This window comes from Boleophthalmus pectinirostris, unplaced genomic scaffold (genome assembly GCF_026225935.1).
Source record: "Boleophthalmus pectinirostris isolate CB_2022bp ecotype Guang Dong unplaced genomic scaffold, ASM2622593v1 HiC_scaffold_10, whole genome shotgun sequence".
Taxonomy (NCBI): Eukaryota; Metazoa; Chordata; class Actinopteri; order Gobiiformes; family Gobiidae; genus Boleophthalmus; species Boleophthalmus pectinirostris.
The window spans coordinates 27,037,479-27,055,487 of NW_026570971.1; the positions used below are offsets into that span (position 1 = coordinate 27,037,479).

Genomic DNA, 18,009 nt, shown 5'->3' on the forward strand with positions numbered 1-18,009 from the left:
TGTTCACAAAAAGCAAAAAAATAAAAGTCTGCAGGCCTACTGTATTTGCAGTTGGAGGCTCCAACTTAAAGCTACTAAAATTAAAATGACGCTATTTCGCATTTGTAAATCCCACATGTGCGGTGAAACAGAAACATTTTATTTATTTATATATTGATTTGTAGGAAAAGTACAATTAGCCTAACATGGCCAAATAGTTGACCAAAGAAATGTAACACAAATGACAATAAAAACGGTAGGTCTGAACAATAACAACAGCATCTCAGTGAAACCTACATAGGAACCATAAAATTTGACCTTCAGAAACCTTATTAAATTATAACACTACTATCAACAACTACTGTTGTTGACAGTGGATCTGGACTGTGTAAAGCTGGTCTTGCCGCAGGAGAAACTGTGCTACGTGGCCCCAGACTTTGGGAAAGAACTGTTCACCGCCGCTCATCACTCCTCATCTCTGGTTAAGAGTTACAAGTTGCCTGATGGACAGTCCATCATGATCGGAGAAGAAAGGTTCAGATGCCCAGGATCCCTCTTCCAACCTTCTTTGCTTGGTAAGTCAACGACACATGACCACAGTTGACTTTTTAATGAACTTTTAGCATGTTATTATCAGAGATGCACTGATCCCGCTTTTTCAGTTTCAATACCGATTTTCGATACTATAGCTCTGCTAATGCTCAATATCAGACGATACCAGTGCAGAGACTGAAAACAGCATTGCAGCATTCCTAAAAAATTCAAACAAGACTCTGGTTCATATACACACCAAGTTCAAAAATGTCTCGCAGCCATTTTCAACAATAAACACATTTTATTAATCCATTGAGATCAATATTGCAGTTCTATTTCATTTCAGTGAACCTATAACCACGTGACTCTGGAGCATTATGCCAAATTAAACACACCTGTGGGTGTGCGCTACACCTATATGAATGACGCGCGTGCACACACTCACCCTCTTTCTATCCTCCTGGTCGTTGAGAGCTTATGCCGCGCGGCTTGAGATTTTCGCCGTTTTGTTCACGGATCATCGCTGATTTGGGCTGCTCCTTGTTGTAGTACCCCCCTGGCGTTCCGTGTCAATTTTGTTGCAGTTTGGTGAGTGTATCGCTCCCGTGTGCCGGCTGCAAACTTTGCTATCTAGCCGGCTTGTGCATTTGTTATGCTAACTTAGCTCTGTTTGTAGTGCCGTGAGGTCGCGCTTCGCCGCCTCCTGGCTTGGAGAGGTATTGCAGCTTTCTGCTGAGGTCTGCTCTCCTTAGTGCTTGTATTTTTCTATATTATAATATTATGATATAATATACATGCACATAAACTTCTTTTTCATTTGTTTGTGCTACAGGGGACTTCATTCTCCTAGTGTGAATCTCTTGTGTCGAAATGGCTTCGGGGGTGGATAGTGACCACATGGACTGTGTTACTGTTATGGAGACGCTGCCACCTGGTCAGGAGGTGGACTCCCCTCCCCCCCGTAAAGCGACGTGGAAGTCTGGTGGTAAACGGGCACATGACCACGTTTATGACCCCAGGGTGGATCATCTCCAGAAACAACTGGAGGTTATGCGTAAGACCATGGACACCATGGCTGCTACACCAAGGTCCTGGGTAACTCCTTGGCCCATCTCACCATGGCCAGGCGCCACATTTGGTTGAGCCAGACGGCCTTGTCAGAGGCGGAACATGCTGCTGTTTTGGGAGCCAGCATTTCGCCTGGTCATGTGTTTGGTGCGGCTGCAGAGGCAGCCTTGGATGAAGCCCAAAAGGTGCGAATGCGCAGTCGAACCATGCGCATTCAGGGGCTCTTGAGGTCACGTCCTCGGATGGCCCCAGAGAGACGTATTGGCCCACAAAGACCTCAGTCAGTGGGTCAGGGTTCCTCACAGGATTCTGGAGGTGGTAGACAGGCCTTTGTTCCCCGAATGGGCCGACAGGGTCTGTACTCATTCTCGGGAGCGCGGTGCACGGGGTCCGCCCAAGTCTGCCCAGCGCTCCTGACTATACACTTCGGCTGGCGTCAAGTGCTTGAGCACCCATCTCAGTGCTTGGCGCCAGTGCACTTCATGCCCATGGGTGCTAAAGACCCTGGAGTGCGGCTACCGTCTGCAATTCCGCCTCCACGCTCCACGCTTTCGGGGCATTTTATGGACAAAGGTGGGAGACAAGTCTCTTTCAGGAGTGCTTGCCAGCGAGATCTCTGCCTTACTCTCCAAAAAGGCTATACGTCTACTGGATCCACAGGAGGAAAATCAGGGGTTCTATGGCAGTAGCTCAGTTGGTAGAGCATTCGCCCACTGATCTAAAGGTTGGCGGTTTGAATCCAGCTCTCGACATAAACATCACAGGTTGAGCGGTTAGATCCACTGACCCACAGGTTGGCTGGTGTGATTCCAGCTCCCACAGATGAATGCTGCTGTTGTGTCCTTGGGCAAGACACTTAACCCACCTTGCCCACAGTGTCTGCGTACACTGGTGTGTGAATGTGTGTGTGAATGGGTGAGTGGTTCCTTGTTGTAAAGCGCTTTGAGTGCCTTGAAGGTGGAAAAGCGCTATAGAAAAAATTTGACCATTTACCATTTACTCCCCGTATTTCCTTGTCCCAAAGCGCACAGGTGGTTTCCGCCCCATTCTCGACCTGAGAAGGTTAAACAAGTACCTCAAGGTTCTTCCGTTCAGAATGCTCAAACTGACGGCATTATTTCAGGCCATTCGAGAAGGCGACTGGTTCACAACTGTGGACCTACGCGATGCCTATTTTCATGTGCCCATTCATCCGGGTCATCGTCGCTACCTGCGGTTTGCATTCCGAGGTGTAGCTTACGAGTACAATGTGCTCCCGTTTGGCCTGTCACTGTCTCCTCGAACTTTAACAAAGTGCATCGATGCCGCACTCTCCCCACTCCGGAGGAGGGGTATCAGAGTGCTGAACTATTTGGACGATTGGCTGGTATGCACTCCGTCCCCAAGCATGGCTCGCGAGCACACTACAGTCGTTCTCGACCGTCTAACTTCCTTAGGTCTTCACCTCAATGCAGAGAAGAGCCGCCTTGTCCCGAGCACTTCGATGGAATATTTGGGGCTGGTCCTGAACTCAATCACAATGACTGCCTGCCTGACACCAAAGCGGGTGACGGCCATCAGGGAGTGCATAGCAAGTTGCCTTGCTCGGTGCACTGTGACTGCTCTGCAATGCCAGAGGCTGCTAGGTCTTTTGACAGCAGGTTCCCAGGCAGTGCCTCTGGGTCTACTGCACACACGACCACTTCAGAGGTGGTTTGTGTGCCAAAGGCTCTCCATGCCCAGGGACAGGTTGAGGAAGGTAACCCTGTCCCGCACGTGCCTCAAGACCCTCACATGGTGGATGGGTTCCAGAGCTGTCGCAGACGGGGTTCCCCCTAGGCTTTGGGGCAGCCTGGGTCACTATAACTGCAGATGCATCCCAGATGGGTTGGGGAGCTGTGTGCGAAGGCAGGACTGCCGAGGGACTTGGGACTCTGTACGACAGAGTTGGCACATCAATCTCCTCGAGATGGAGGCTGTTCGTTTGGCACTGCAGCACTTCCTCCCAGTGGTGAGGGGCAAGCAGGTGATGGTACGAACGGACAACACTGCAGTGGTGTCTTACATCAATCAGCAGGGCGGTCTGAAGTCTCTGTCTTTGCATGCCAGAGCATGCCAGCTCCTTCTGTGGGCCCAGTCAGAGGACATGTCTCTGAGAGCCTTCTACCTTCCCGGCCTCCTCAATGTTGCAGCAGATCTGCTGTCCAGAGGCGCTCCTCATCCCGGCGAGTGGCGCTTACACCCCCAGGTGGTGGATCAGATATGGTGCCACTTCGGTCAGGCCTCAGTGGATCTATTTGCGACAGAGGACAACACTCATTGTCCCCTGTGGTTTTCGATGAATGGCCTACCAGGACCCCTGGGGGTAGATGCCCTGAGCCAGAACTGGCCTCCAGGGGTGCTTTATGCTTTTCCTCCACTGCCTCTCCTTCCAGCTCTGCTTGGCAGGGTGAGGTTGTTCCAGGCACGAGTTCTCTTAGTGGCACCGAACTGGCCGCAGAGACCCTGGATGTCCGAGGTGTACGAGATGCTGGACGGGGAACCGTGGCGCCTCCCAACCAGAAAGGACTTGCTGTCCCTGGGACGGGGCAAGATCTGGCACCCTTGGCCCGAAGTCCTGAAGCTTCATGTATGGCCCTTGAACGGCAGCGCTGGCATGCTCTTGGGCTGAGCAGGGCTGTTGTTGACACCTTACAGGCCGCACGGGCACAGTCCACCCAACGCCTCTACGGGTGTAGGTGGAGCGTGTTTGCTGGGTGGTGCCACAGGACTGGTGTAGACCCTGTGTCCTGTGACATGACTGTGGTGTTGTCCTTCCTTCAGCACCTTTTGGATCAGGGGCGCTCGGAATCCACTTTACGTGGATATCTTGCTGCCATTTCTACGGCTCATGAGCGGTGTGATGGGCTCACCCCTGGGTCGCATCCCCTTGCAACACAGTTTTTGAAGGGTGTTGGGAGGCGTTGCCCTTCCAGACGTCGTTTGCTCCCATCTTGGGATCTGCAGGTAGTCCTCGGGGCACTTTGCCTGCCTCCTTTTGAGCCTTTGTCTGACCTGGACCTGCGGGTCCTGAGTTTGAAAACGCTTGCCATATCGGCTAAGAGAGTGGGGGAGCTTGCTGCTCTTTCCGTTGGGACAGGGTGCCTGCGTTTTGGGGACGAGAATGAGGTGGTACATCTCCTGCCGAACCCCACCTTCCTACCCAAGGTGTTGCCTAGGAATTATGTGGCTAAGCCTTTGGTCTTGGAGTCCTTCTATCCTCCACCACACTCTTCTGAGGATGCTGAGAGGCTGCATGCACTTTGCCCCGTAAGGGCCCTAAAGGTTTATGTGGCTCGTACCAGCTTGCTTCGCTCAGTGTATAACCTTTTTGTGAGCTATGGCACATCCGCGTTGGGCAGGCCTGTTACAAAACAGCGGCTGGCCCACTGGATAGTTGATCTCATTGCGATGGCTTATAATCACGCAGGGAAGCCTCCCCCGCATGGAGTGGTTGCTCGTTCTACACGGGGAATGGCTGCATCTTGGGCACTGTTCAGAGGTGCACCTTTGGAGGAGGTGTGTAGTGCTGCTGGTTGGGCATCCTCCTCTACCTTTGCCAAGTTTTACAGGCTGAATTTGCCTGCTTCCACCATCCCCTCTGCTGTTTTAGGGGCTGTGGTGGATGGGTGACACTTTGTGTTTGTTATTATGAGATTGCTCTGTTTGCAATAAAGCTGCTCATGCACTTGCACTTGTGGTTGATGTGCTTACTTATTTATCAGATGGTGTGTCCTTGTGGGTTCCACCTCACCTTCCCTGTGACTGATTTGGCATACTGTTGTCACGTGGTTACAGGTTCACTGAAATGAAATAGAACGATTGTTTACGTATGTAAACACGATTCTATGAAAAGTGAACCTGTAACCGTCCTGGTCACATGTCGGTGATTGGCTGGCTGGTTACGCCCAGTTGTCAGAAAGAGGGTGAGTGTGTGCACGTGCGTCATTCATATAGGTGTAGCGCGCACCCACAGGTGTGTTTAATTTGGCATAATGCTCCTGACCCGAGGGTTGTAGTCACGTGGTTACAGGTTCACTTTCATTCATAGAACCGTGTTTACATACGTAAACAATCGTTCACAATGAACAAAATCTGAAGTGGGGATCTATATGTCATGTGTTACAGTTTAATAGTAAATACCCCCAACAAGGCAAAGACTTGTTACAATCTAATGACTCAATTCTGTCTTTTTAGGTGTTGAGTCCAGTAGCATCCCTGAAATCACTTTCAGCTCTGTCATGAAAGTCCACAAGGACATCCAAAAAGACATGTGGGCCAACATAGTGTTGTCTGGAGGTACCACCCTGTGCTCTGGCTTTGCTGCCCGTATGATTACTAAAATCAGTACCCTTACATCTGGGGAAAAAAATGTATTTAAGACCTCCCAGATCATTATTATTCTCTTGATACTGCTGTGTTGTTTCAGATTTAAAGAATATAATTAAACAGACACTGCACTCCTTTGTAGACATTTACTGTAGTGCTGGGATCTAAATGCCTACTGAAAGTATGTCTTTACAATACTAATCTTTATTTACTATTTATTCTGGCAGAATTTGCTGGTATGCAGAATGAAGTTCTAGAACAGGTGTAATTCCTGAAGATACATGATCATGTGATTAAGTTGTTTTAATTGTATGTTGCATTGGTAATGCTTTAATAAAATATTCTAAGTATTTGGAACAGAATTCTCTGATTGGGCCATGGAATATGTTATTGTATTTTAATGCAGGTATTCAGTATTCTATAACAAAATGCAATTTCATCAGCAGACATATTCATGCCATCTATACATTTCAGCCTGTGGGCTCTATACATTAATATGCTGACACATCTGGTGCATAACACAAAGCACAGGAAACACTTCTCCTTTACTATAACTTCTTTGATTAGGTTTTTATTCTCGTTCTAAAATAGTTGTACCTTCCCTTTCACACATTGTGGCTCCCCCAGAGAGAGGGTACGCTGCATGGCTCGGAGGCTCCGTCCTGGCCTCTCTGTCCACCTTCCAGAAAATGTGCATGAGCAAGCAGGAGTATGATGAGTGTGGTCCCAGAGTCATCCACCAGAAATGCTTCTAATCAAGTAGTTTTCCTAAATTTTAAATATGTGAATATGTACTTAACACATGGCGTTGGAACAATGCTCTATATTCAGGCTATTGGTTGTATAGGTGTGTGTGTTTTATGGTTGCCTCAGCTTTGGTGCAGGCTCCTATTTATGTCTGTGACTGTAGGTATTTGATTAGTCGACAAATTATTTTGTGGAGATTTATATGGACCACAGCACAACAGAGAAGGTACATATCTCACTCCACACAAAATTAGTTAATTGGACACTCTGGGTCTGAAAAAAAGAACCTAATAACATAGAATATCGGAAGATCAAATGAATCTCATTGGACTATTAGTTGGAGTTTGTTTATTATGCTTTTTTACTGATAAATAACATTTTTAGTACTAGTAGCTTTTGTTATTGAACATGCAATCTTATGTGAGGGCCTTGCCTTTTTGTCACTTGTTTGCTTTGTGGTGCATGTTTTTAGTTCAAAAATTTTAAACAGACTACAGCCTTATTTTATTGTGAGAAATGGATTGTAAGGGTACTGGATACTGTGCAAAATCTGAAGCAACTGTCATGAGAACTATATAGTCATCTCATGACAGTTGCTTCAGCATTGCAGGATATATTTCTTTTAAAAATAAATTTGAGCTTGACTATAGGCTGTTTACAACTTATTGTCTTTGTATCTGTTTATTAAACGACTGTAACACTTTGAAATAACATGGCTATTCTGCATTTGGCTAGAAAAGAGAAAAGCACAACAGCTAATATTTTTACCTACAAACTTTCACTGTTGCCAGCAGAGGGCGCAAGACCTAACTTCAAGTTCCATCCTGAGTGACAGCCTGACTCTAGTCATGAATTAATTGTTTGAAAAAAGTAATTAATTTTGTTAATTTGGCTATAAACTTATTTCTGGTGTTTCATAACACAGATTAAGATATACAAATTACAGTGTTATAAATAATAATAAAATAAGAGCAATAATACTAATTAAATAGGCTACTTTTCATAATATTTCTCTAGTCTCCATCACGAGTTACCATAGCAACAGCCTCAAACGTCAGCGCCATGAAACGGGAGGCGTGCTCCTTTCACAGAGGCACGTCCCGCCCCCGGCATCAGACAGAGGAGCCTCAAAACAGGACGATTTGGGCACATTCTTGTTCACACCTGGGACTTTGCGCAAAACACGTGAATGGAGAAATAACCACGGGGCAAAGACGAGATGTTTTTTACTGCAAACATCCCCTCTCGATCGGCTGTCCACCACGTCCACGATCCGCCGCTGTTTTCCTCCTTTTGCGTCACTGAGCAGCGCTAATGGTAAAGAAGAGTTATTTCTTGTTTTCTCACGATGGATTAAAAGAAAAGGCCATGCAGATTTTCCATGCAGGTTTTTGACTACAGTACATGCGAAAGTACTAGCTGTATGTACATCAAAAAAACAGATGTGGATAACACAGCTAAAATCAAGACAAAATTGAACCGATTGAAACAAAATGCTAGCATAACAGTCACAGCTGGTGTTGTTCTCTCAGTGTTGACTGGGCCTGGTTCAAATCTATCAAAGTGGTAGGTAAAAAGCATGCACAAATATCTAAAGACCAACATGAATGCTACACTTGTTAGATAATCCAGAAAAATGGGTCAAAACTACAATCTTACAGCCTTATTAATAAATAATTAAGATAGAAATTCGTGCAAAATTGCCCAAAAGTAGCCATTATTTTATCATTACCTGTTTTATTATTATTTATGTATTATTAACTGAGGGGGAGGTATATTTTTATGTAAATGCATAGTGTTTTGTATGGTTTTATATTCAGTCTATGGTGGCTCAAGCAATCCATATTTGAAACATTTAATTTAAAGCTGCACTGTATGATTTTTCTAGTGGAGGGTCCGCCACCTGCTTTTCTAAATGGAGATGTTATTGCTTTGTCTGAAATGTTTCATAATATGGCATTAAACATTTATATCATTATGGAGCCCAAACCAGGCCAAATTACAGGTCAGATGTGTGGTAAGGCAACCCCACTCCTAATCAGAATGCATGTTTTTCTAGGTATTTTTGAGCAATACACCACCTGTAATTGAATACATTGATTACAAGGTAGATCTGTTTAATGTCATATTGTGGAACATACAAAGCAGAGCAATGGCATTTCCATAAAAACAAGAAGATAATGGACCCCCAACTGAAAACTTACCTTTGATGCAATTGATGAGTATACATTTTATCATATTTGCTTATCGCCTACTGATCAAAAAGTAACTGATTACAGATTAAATATAGTTATGTCTTGTTTATGACAATACTACACACATAAATTAATCATATTAGTTAAGTTTATCATAATTTACTTAACATGTTTTCTCTTAGGCCAGATAAGTGTTACGATAAACAATAATATTGACACTACTTTAAGCTTCTAACACAAAGCAGGATAATCTCCATAAACAATTTTTAATAGACAGTATCATTAAAAAGCCTGAGCGGCAACTAATCAATAGTATAATGAACCGATAATTAGTTTTAAGTTATTTATTCTACTCTCTACTGCTCAAATCTTACCTTATTACATAAAAATCTTCCCATTATTGCAAAGAAAATGCACACATGCAAAATATTGAGCCCCAAAATGTAGTGTTCCAGCTTTCACATATGTTGAACGATAAGTCTATACAGTAATTATCATGACAGTCTTAGTGTCTATTCTAGTCTTTGTTATATACTTTAATTATGTTATATGGCCGGACAACAGGTGGTCAAGCTTTGCTAAAATCTTCCTATAGCTTGAAATCGGCTTACATGGCTGGTTTAAGGAATCTATACGAGTGAATGTTTTATGACTGGTTCACTCACAGACATCAATATGTCATGACCAGTGACCTCTCAATGACCACCAACAGGTCTTCAGGAAATTGTGTGCCTTTGTTTTATATATTGACTCATTTATACAAACCCCCATACAAAACCCCACTTAAAGGAGACAAGCCTATATAATTGGGCTAGGCTATTGATCCCTTTTGTGTCAATATCACAAATAAGCACATTTTGAAGTCATTATAATTTGTATTTTTCATATCTTTTGTGGCAAAGTTTATAACAATTGGGGCTGTGAAAAATTAATATCCCTATACTAATTGCTACTAAAACTAATATCTAAATTAGATTCATTTGAAGTATTGATACAGAAAACATACATTTACAGGACAAAACTGGACCTTTCCTGAATAGTTTTAGGGTGCCACCAGCTCGTCTCCATGGAGATGTTATTGCTTCGGCTTAACTGTTCCACAGTATAGCATTAAACTTATCTATCTTATCTATCTGTGACGACAATCAGGTGACTCCCTAAGGCCAAAGTTATAGGTCAGAAATTACTTATACTTGTTCTAATACAACTCAAGATCTATTCAAGAAAGGTTCATTTCTGTCCTGTGAATGTGACTTTTTTAGTATTAATACCTGCTCAAATGAGTTTCGGTACTAGTTTTAGTATCTTCTGATTTTCAATACTTGACTACCCTAATCTCTAATATATTTGAGCATGAATAAAAGCAAGATAGTAGTAGTGGCCATACCGGCTTTTCAAATCCTGACCCCGTGAGATCTCAGAAGCTAAGCAGGGTCGGACTGGATAAGTACTTGGATGGGAGACCACTGGGAAAATCAGGTGCCACAGTGGGCTGCCAGTCACAAAAAAAAATGTTTTTGTGTCCTTAAGCAAGGCATTTCACCCACATTGCCTAGTATGAAAGTGGTGTGTGCGTGCGTGAGTGATGGTGGTGGTCTGAGGGACCGATGGTGCCTTTTGGCATGGCAGCTGTGCTTTATAAGCGCAGCTGCCATGCGCTATATAAATTTAAAAATAAATAAACAAATAACAGGTAGAGAACCAAAACAAGAAAAGTTACATGGTGCGTCTTTAAACCTAATTTTTCTGTATTTTTCTCTTATTTTCCAGGATTCTGAAAAAGACGTGGATGAAGGGGAGTTGTGTGCAGTTGTGTCTGGATGTAGGACGCTCGTGTTTGTGCTTGACTCAGGTCTTAATGAACGCGCGTGAATCCGGGATGAGTTTGACTGTGTGGTCTCTGAGCTGTCGTGATGGACCAGTCTGTTACTACAGCCCTGCAGGCCAATGGCACTCACCACCACCCCAGCACCCTCTCACCTCTCCTACCCAGGTGACATGGATTTAAAAGGGCTTTACCTGACATACTTGCTTAAAAACCATGAAAAAACAGTGTTGTTAATTTCAAACAGTTTGCAGTGGTCCAAAGTTATTCTAATTATTCACTGTGATGAGATTATGAGAGCGTTTCATAACTCCCAGAGATCAGAGCAGAGTTTTGTCATTACGGTAAGGCTACCAGTAACTAGCATGCTAACAGGAAATAAAGCGGTTTAGAAGTAGATGCTGACAGTCCACAGTGGAGTTATTTTGACCATAGTATATAAAATATAACTGTACTGGGGCAAGACTAATTTTGCTCAAAGACATAAGAAAAAAATCTGGTACTCATATACTTACTATATACTATACTGGTACCAGATGCCACCAACAGGTGATGGAGGGCAGGGGCTTAACTCTGTGGAAGATTAACTGTTTCTGAACTAAATTTAAAAATATATATACATTTTGAACCATATAATTAATTTGCAGCTTAAGGTCCTTACTTTGGGGAATAATTAAATTACAATTTTTCTTTTTACTGATAAAAAACAAAACCTTCTGGATAGTTTGTTTGGATAATCCATTTTAGTCCTCATCAATCTCTTTTGAGAAGAAACTTTGCCAATAATCACATTACACAGTTACATCTCTAGAGCTCTCATGTTGTTTCACAATGACATTGGGAAATTGCTGGAAAACAAGAGTTGTTGAAAGAAAAGTCCGGGTCATATCTTTAGTAATAATTTATGATTTGAAGGCGTATAAGAATACAATGGTCCTTTGCAAATGATATTATGAAGTGAGGTAATTTCTCACAAACACAAATGATTATTGTGTAACCAACCAATGGGACTTAATGATTTTGTATTATGCTGGCTGAGAAATTGTTCCATTTTGTGCCGGTTTAAAGGTCCTTTATAACGGAGTTTGACTCTTGCGAGCTTTTAGTCATATTACAGTATACTAGTAATTCTGTTAACTCCTCAAAAACATACCTAAAGTTGTGATTTGTTTCATTCACACGTTTGAATAATCCTTTATTATTATGCTGTCTACATCTCCAAAGCTCAAAATGCTCTGTTCCACCTTGTAATGCCATGTAGTCTTAGTTTTCAGGTTAACTGCTACCTTTTACCTGTAGTTGAGTAGAGATTGGCAATTTCAGGGCTAAAAGGATACAACTGATTCTAGCGAAGGTGTGTAGTATAAAAATACAGTAGAGTACGTCTTGTTTTACCACATGACATCACAAGGTGGAACAGAGTGTTTTCTGTTTGAGAAACAAACCCAGCCTAAATATGCAGGGTTTGTGTGTTAAACATGCGCGCAACTCAAGGTATGTTTTTGATGATCAGAAAGAGAAAGAGAAAGAGATTATAAACAATAAACCAAGTCAAGCGTTTCCATTTTGACAGTTCAAAACACTCTTTTTTACACAGCATTTATTTTTTTTACTTTCTTGTGTTCAGGGTGGTCTCCATAGTTACCAGCCTGGTCACAGCCACCACAGAGGGCACAGCAGTGACCCGGGGCAACCAGTCTGACCTGAGCGACCTGAACCATGCCCGCCTCCCTCCCACACCCTTCACCCCCCTGAGCGCCGCCGAAACCAACTCCATCCTCCGGGGAATCGCCGTAGCAGCGCAGGCCCTCATCCTTCTCTCCATCTTCCTCCTGTCCAGTCTGGGAAACTCCGCCGTGGTCATCGTCATCATCAAACACAGGCAACTCCGCACAGTAACCAACGCGTTCATAATGTCACTTTCTTTATCGGATTTCCTCACCGCTGTACTATGCCTACCCTTTTCCTTCGTTATGCTTTTCAGTAAAGATGGCATTTGGATGTTTGGGGACCGATTTTGCGTCGCCAATGGGTTTTTCAACACGTGTTTTGGTATCATTTCTACTCTTACAATGACTTTAATATCTTTTGATAGATACTACGCCATCGTGAGGCAGCCTCAAGCTAAAATCGGAAGACAAAAAGCAACTCAGCTCCTCATAGCGGTTTGGTTAACTGCGGTAATATTTTCTCTACCTTGGTATTTGCTTGTTCGAACTCCAACTGAAATCCACAAAAGAGGTTTCTACCATTGTATGTATGTTTTCCACTCTGGGACTTCGCGAATGGGGACAGCCTACAGCATCAGTCTTATAGTAATCTGCTATCTACTACCTTTTTCTCTTATGTGTTTTTGCCATTATAACATTTGCAAGACAGTCCGACTTTCTGAAATTCGCGTTCGACCTGTTACTACTTATGCATACTTGTTGCGTTTTTACAGTGAGATGCGAACAGCTACTACAGTTTTGATCATGATCGTTTTTATAATTTTCTGTTGGGGGCCATATTGTTTGATGGGACTTGTCACCGCGATGGGGAATTATACTTTCAACCCAGCAATGGACACAGTCGCGATTTGGCTAGCGTGGGCAAACGGAGCTATAAACCCACTAATTTACGCTTTGAGAAATCCAAATATTTCAATGTTACTTGGAAGAAGCAGAGAGGAGGGATATCGGACCAGAAATATAGCGGCGTATTTATCAAGCCACAACCAGAACAGAGAGATCAGGTTAAATCAAGCAGAGAGAATAAGAGACAGATATGTTAGCAGAGTTGGAGTGAACAACAATAGTCGTTTGTCCAATTCTAGTCCAGGGAAGGGAGGAGGAGGAGGTGGAGGAGAGGTGGCGATGTGGGCGTGTAAGAACCCTGCTGTGTTTTTCTGTAGAGACGCTCAGCCTGACACCGCCACTGTGGCCAACTCTGTGAGCGGTCCCAAGAACAAGACCGCCGACACTTCTCTGTGACATTCAGAGAGATGCATACCCTGTGAAGATACTTTAGGAAGAATGGAGTTTGTGTTTTTGTGTTGAAGTCTCCATTTTAAAGTTATATGGACATTTGGTAACACTTCTAACAACAACACACTTATTAAAGAAAGTACTTTTTATAGAGTGTTTTTATTATGTAACAGTTATTAATAATATCTGTCATTATTTTAAATACATTAGCCGAGCCACTGTGCTCTTATGCCATACGACCAGATAAACGGAAGAATTGTATCAGGGAGGCCATCCTGGGCATCTTTTCCCAAAGTTTAAAGGTGCATTATTTAACTTTTTTGTTGGAGGATCCCTGGAGATTGCTTGGCTGGAATGTTCCACAGTAAGGAATTAAATGTCTTTATCTTTCATTAATTATGTGGAGTACGTTACATGGCTAGCACTAATTCTATATGGCATGATCTACTTGTCTCCATAGAGACTGATGTGTTTAATGCCCTACTGTAGAATATTCTAGATGAAGCAATATCATCTCCATAGAGACAAGCAGAAAGTGCATCATCCTCCAGATAAAGTTACAGATTCCACCTTTAAGAAGTGTATGGATGAAGGTGAACAGGGCTGTGAAGAAAAATAACTAGTTAGTGCAAAGATGAGAAGTTTTACTACAGTAGCCATGTTTTTCATTAATCTAGCAAAAAATTAAATTCGCCATTGGTAAATAAATTTAATTATCTTTTGAGAATTATTTTATTTTGGTAGATTTTAAATAGTTTATACATGTAGAAATACTACAAACATGCAGAGCTCCTCTCACTCAATGTAGGTATAACAAAAGCACATATCCATATCTAAAATATGCTACGCAACAATTGGGGTATAAGCTGTATGTGATGAACAAAGAGCAGAGTGAACGATCCAATAATATATTACAATAATAATGAAATGTATATTTATTTTAAATAGAGACCAAAAGTATTACTACTGAAATAGCACAGGTATCCTTACTTAATGATGTGAACTGTGTCAAAATAATTCCCATAAAATTTTAAACAATAATTTAAAAAACTTTTTTATAAGTGGTGAAGCATGTGGGGAATGGATGAAATAAAGAGCAGTGCCAAAAAGCAATTATGTGATGTAAATGTTGATGTTCTGCCGATATGGGTCATGTCTGTTTTTACAAAAGCCAAAATTGTTTTTAAAAATACAAAAATTTGATTAGTTTATTTAGATAAACCCATTTATGTCCATTGTTAGTTTGTGGTCAAATTTTTAGATTGTATTATTTTGTCTGTATGGTTGTTAATACGTTAATTATTATGTGTAACGGTCCCCTAAATATGTCTTTACAGGGTATCCTTCTTACAATATAAAAACAATTCTTAAACATTTGATTGAGTGATATTTTAATTTCCTTTTTAAGTGCTAGGTACAAAAATGTGTGACTATTTTTCAGATCTACCCATGCACCACCTGTTGTTTTTATCATCTCAAACCGTGATCAAACACACCTTAAGAATATCGCCCTAGATCACTGAATGAGAGCTTTTGATAACGGCTGGTATCATATAATTTCTCACTATTTTCAGTCTGAATGACGTGGTTGATTTGACTATATTACGCAAAATTTACTCTTGTGAGCTTTAAGCCATGTTAGAATGTTTTTAAACATATCTAATGTTGTGTTTTGTTTTTGAGTAATCCTTTATTATTAGATAATACATCTCCAAAACTCAAAATGCTCTGTTCCACCTTCTAATGTCATCAATCGGCAGTTTTCAAGTTAACAGCTAGTTTTTACCTTTAATTAGGCCGAAAATTGGTAATTCCAGAGCTGAAATTATCCAAATGATCCTAGTGAAGGTGTATGGAGTGTAAAAACACAGTGGAGCACTTTCTGCATTACCACATGGCATCACAAGGTGGTACAGCTTTGAGAAGGTCTGTGTGTATGTGTGAATGAAACAAAACACAACTTCAGGTATGTTTTTTTGATAATGAAACATAGAAATTAACAATTCAAAATATTATATCTCTTCGAATGGTCAACTGTCCCCAAAATGACACAAGCTGAAATTCATGGTTCACGATCAGGACTCAGACGTAGCGTTAGAATTAACCCCGATCCATTAACTGTACATGTTTTTTATCATGCAATTAAAACAATAATGAAATGAACACATAAATGATAATTGATACTCCCCATGTTGTTAGTTATCTTCTTGGTTGCCCTGTAATTGTGAGGAGTGAGTCCTGACAGACAGAACAGAGGCTACACCCATTTCAGATAAACCCATCCTCCCTTTAATAACATATAATTGGATACAGGGCACTCATCACTATCTGCTCTGTCTGTCTGAGAGGCACTGGCTAATTACACCTGACGCAAAACATTTTCAAAACTGCAGGCTAAATGTTATAATAGTCTTTTGTTTTTACTAAAGAACTTTGTGTGTATAGAAATATATGCATACTATTTATGACATCCAAAACTTAAACATATAAAGAACATTAGAAAGATGAAAAAATCCTGTATAACACATTTACTCTTGTGAGCTCTGTTAGAATGCTGTTACCTCATCAAAAACATACCTGGAGTTGTGTTTTGTTTCACAAATTCACAAATGTTTGAGTATTAGTCTGTCTAATCTCCAAATCTTAAAATGCTCTGTTCCACCTTGTGATGCTATGAAGTGGTAGTTTTCAAGTTTGCTGCCAGCTACTTTTTACCTTAAGTTCAGCAGAGATTTGCAATTCCAAAGCTGAAATCATCCAAATGATTCTAGCAACTTGCACACACTATACAGGGAAACATGTCTGACTCTGCATTCATTGTGATTTTGAGTCCTACTTCAGAATAGAATACTATCACACTGTTTTGTGTCCAGCCAAAAAAGCAAGGTGTGAAAAAATATTTGGTTCATGCACATCTGTTACTTCTCAATTTTATTCATTCAAAGACACTGTCGGATCAGAACCATGTGGCAACACTTGCACTAGCGACATAAGACATTCAGAAACATGCCGTCCGATGGTTCAAATGAGCATCTGTACTTTAAAGCAGATTCAAACTTGCTTTTTAAGTCTCTATACCCAGTTTACTCCCATGCATTAGAGCAAAATTAGTCTTGCTCCAAAACACATATATACTGTATAAGCCACCCTAGAGGTCAAAATAAGTCTATGTACTGTCTGCATCTAAATATAAAGTGTTCCCATAATCAATTGTCGTTAGCAATTAGTGTGAAACTCATCTCAGTGAATAATTAGGGTGCTCTGAATGGATAAAGTAAGTGAGGAATAACAAACTATTTAAAATGAACCACCTCTGTTTTTCATGTTTTAGAAATATGAAAATCAATCATGCACCTGCAACCTCAACCAGTTTCTAAATGTTATCAGAAAAGATGATTGTCTTATCTCTGGCAGTTTTCCACTACAGTCCTGTGACATTTCAGGTGCTTTTCAAGTGAGGCATTGAGTCAAATCTAATCTTTAATTTTCACTTCCGCTGTTACTCTATATTATTCATTCAGTTAGAGCATTAGAAATTTAAGTCAGTAGTATCTTGTGTTTCTTTAAGCTTTAAGCCATGTTATAATGTTGTTATCTCATCAAAAACATACCTGGAGTTGTGTTTTGTTTGAGTAATCCTTTATTGTTAGTCTGTCTACATCTCCAAAGCTCAAAATGCTCTGTTCCACCTTGTGAGGTCATGTAGTCTTCAAGTTAACAACTTTTACCTTTTGTTCAATAGAGACTGGTAGCTCCAGTGCTGAAATTATCCAAAAAAATTTTAATGAAAGTGTGATGGAATATAAAAACACAGTGGAGCACTTCATCTATTACCTCATGACACTACAAGGTGGAACAGTATGTAAGAACATAGCCTGTTGCAATGTGCAAAAAGTTCATTTTTATTTGATATTTTCTTCTCAGTACATTTCACAATTAGTGTAACTAAATTATAATGGGTCTAATGAGTAAGGGAGAGACATAGGATCCCAAACATTACTTTTCAAGACTTTCCTGTCATTGTCAGATAAGGCAAGCCACAAATTGGAAGTAAAGACACAAATAAGTACCTTTGTAAAACTTTATTGATTTTTTTCCCCTTTGGTAATTTATTCTTTGTCAAAGTGAATTTCAGAATAATGAGGGAGTCCTGATTTGAGAAGGGGACCCAAAGCTATATAAGTCACGGTGAGAGAAACTGGAGGAACCAAAAACTGTTTAGCCTGTGATTTGAACCAGAAACCTTCTTGTTATGGGGTAAAAGTACCAGCTACTGTGCCAATTTACCATACAGGTAAAGTTAAAGATGCACTATGTAACTTTTGTGGTGGATAGTGCTGCCCCTTGC

The 18,009-nt window shown here is 41.4% G+C and overlaps 2 protein-coding genes across 2 annotated transcripts; both read left to right on the forward strand.

Annotated features, from left to right (window-relative positions):
- Window positions 1-85: 85 nt before the first annotated feature.
- On the forward strand, window positions 86-6,683 carry LOC110154992 (actin, alpha skeletal muscle-like). Its single transcript, XM_020919042.1, has 4 exons — window positions 86-104; window positions 354-554; window positions 5,797-5,928; window positions 6,496-6,683. Exons 1-4 carry the CDS (start codon window positions 86-88, stop codon window positions 6,681-6,683), a joined length of 540 nt encoding a protein of 179 aa, XP_020774701.1.
- Window positions 6,684-7,820: 1,137 nt separating this feature from the next.
- On the forward strand, window positions 7,821-14,933 carry LOC110154991 (G-protein coupled receptor 135). Its single transcript, XM_055158685.1, has 3 exons — window positions 7,821-7,992; window positions 10,641-10,863; window positions 12,323-14,933. The coding sequence occupies exons 2-3, from the start codon at window positions 10,784-10,786 to the stop codon at window positions 13,665-13,667; spliced, it is 1,425 nt and encodes a 474-aa protein (XP_055014660.1). The 5' UTR covers window positions 7,821-7,992; window positions 10,641-10,783; the 3' UTR covers window positions 13,668-14,933.
- Window positions 14,934-18,009: the final 3,076 nt, after the last annotated feature.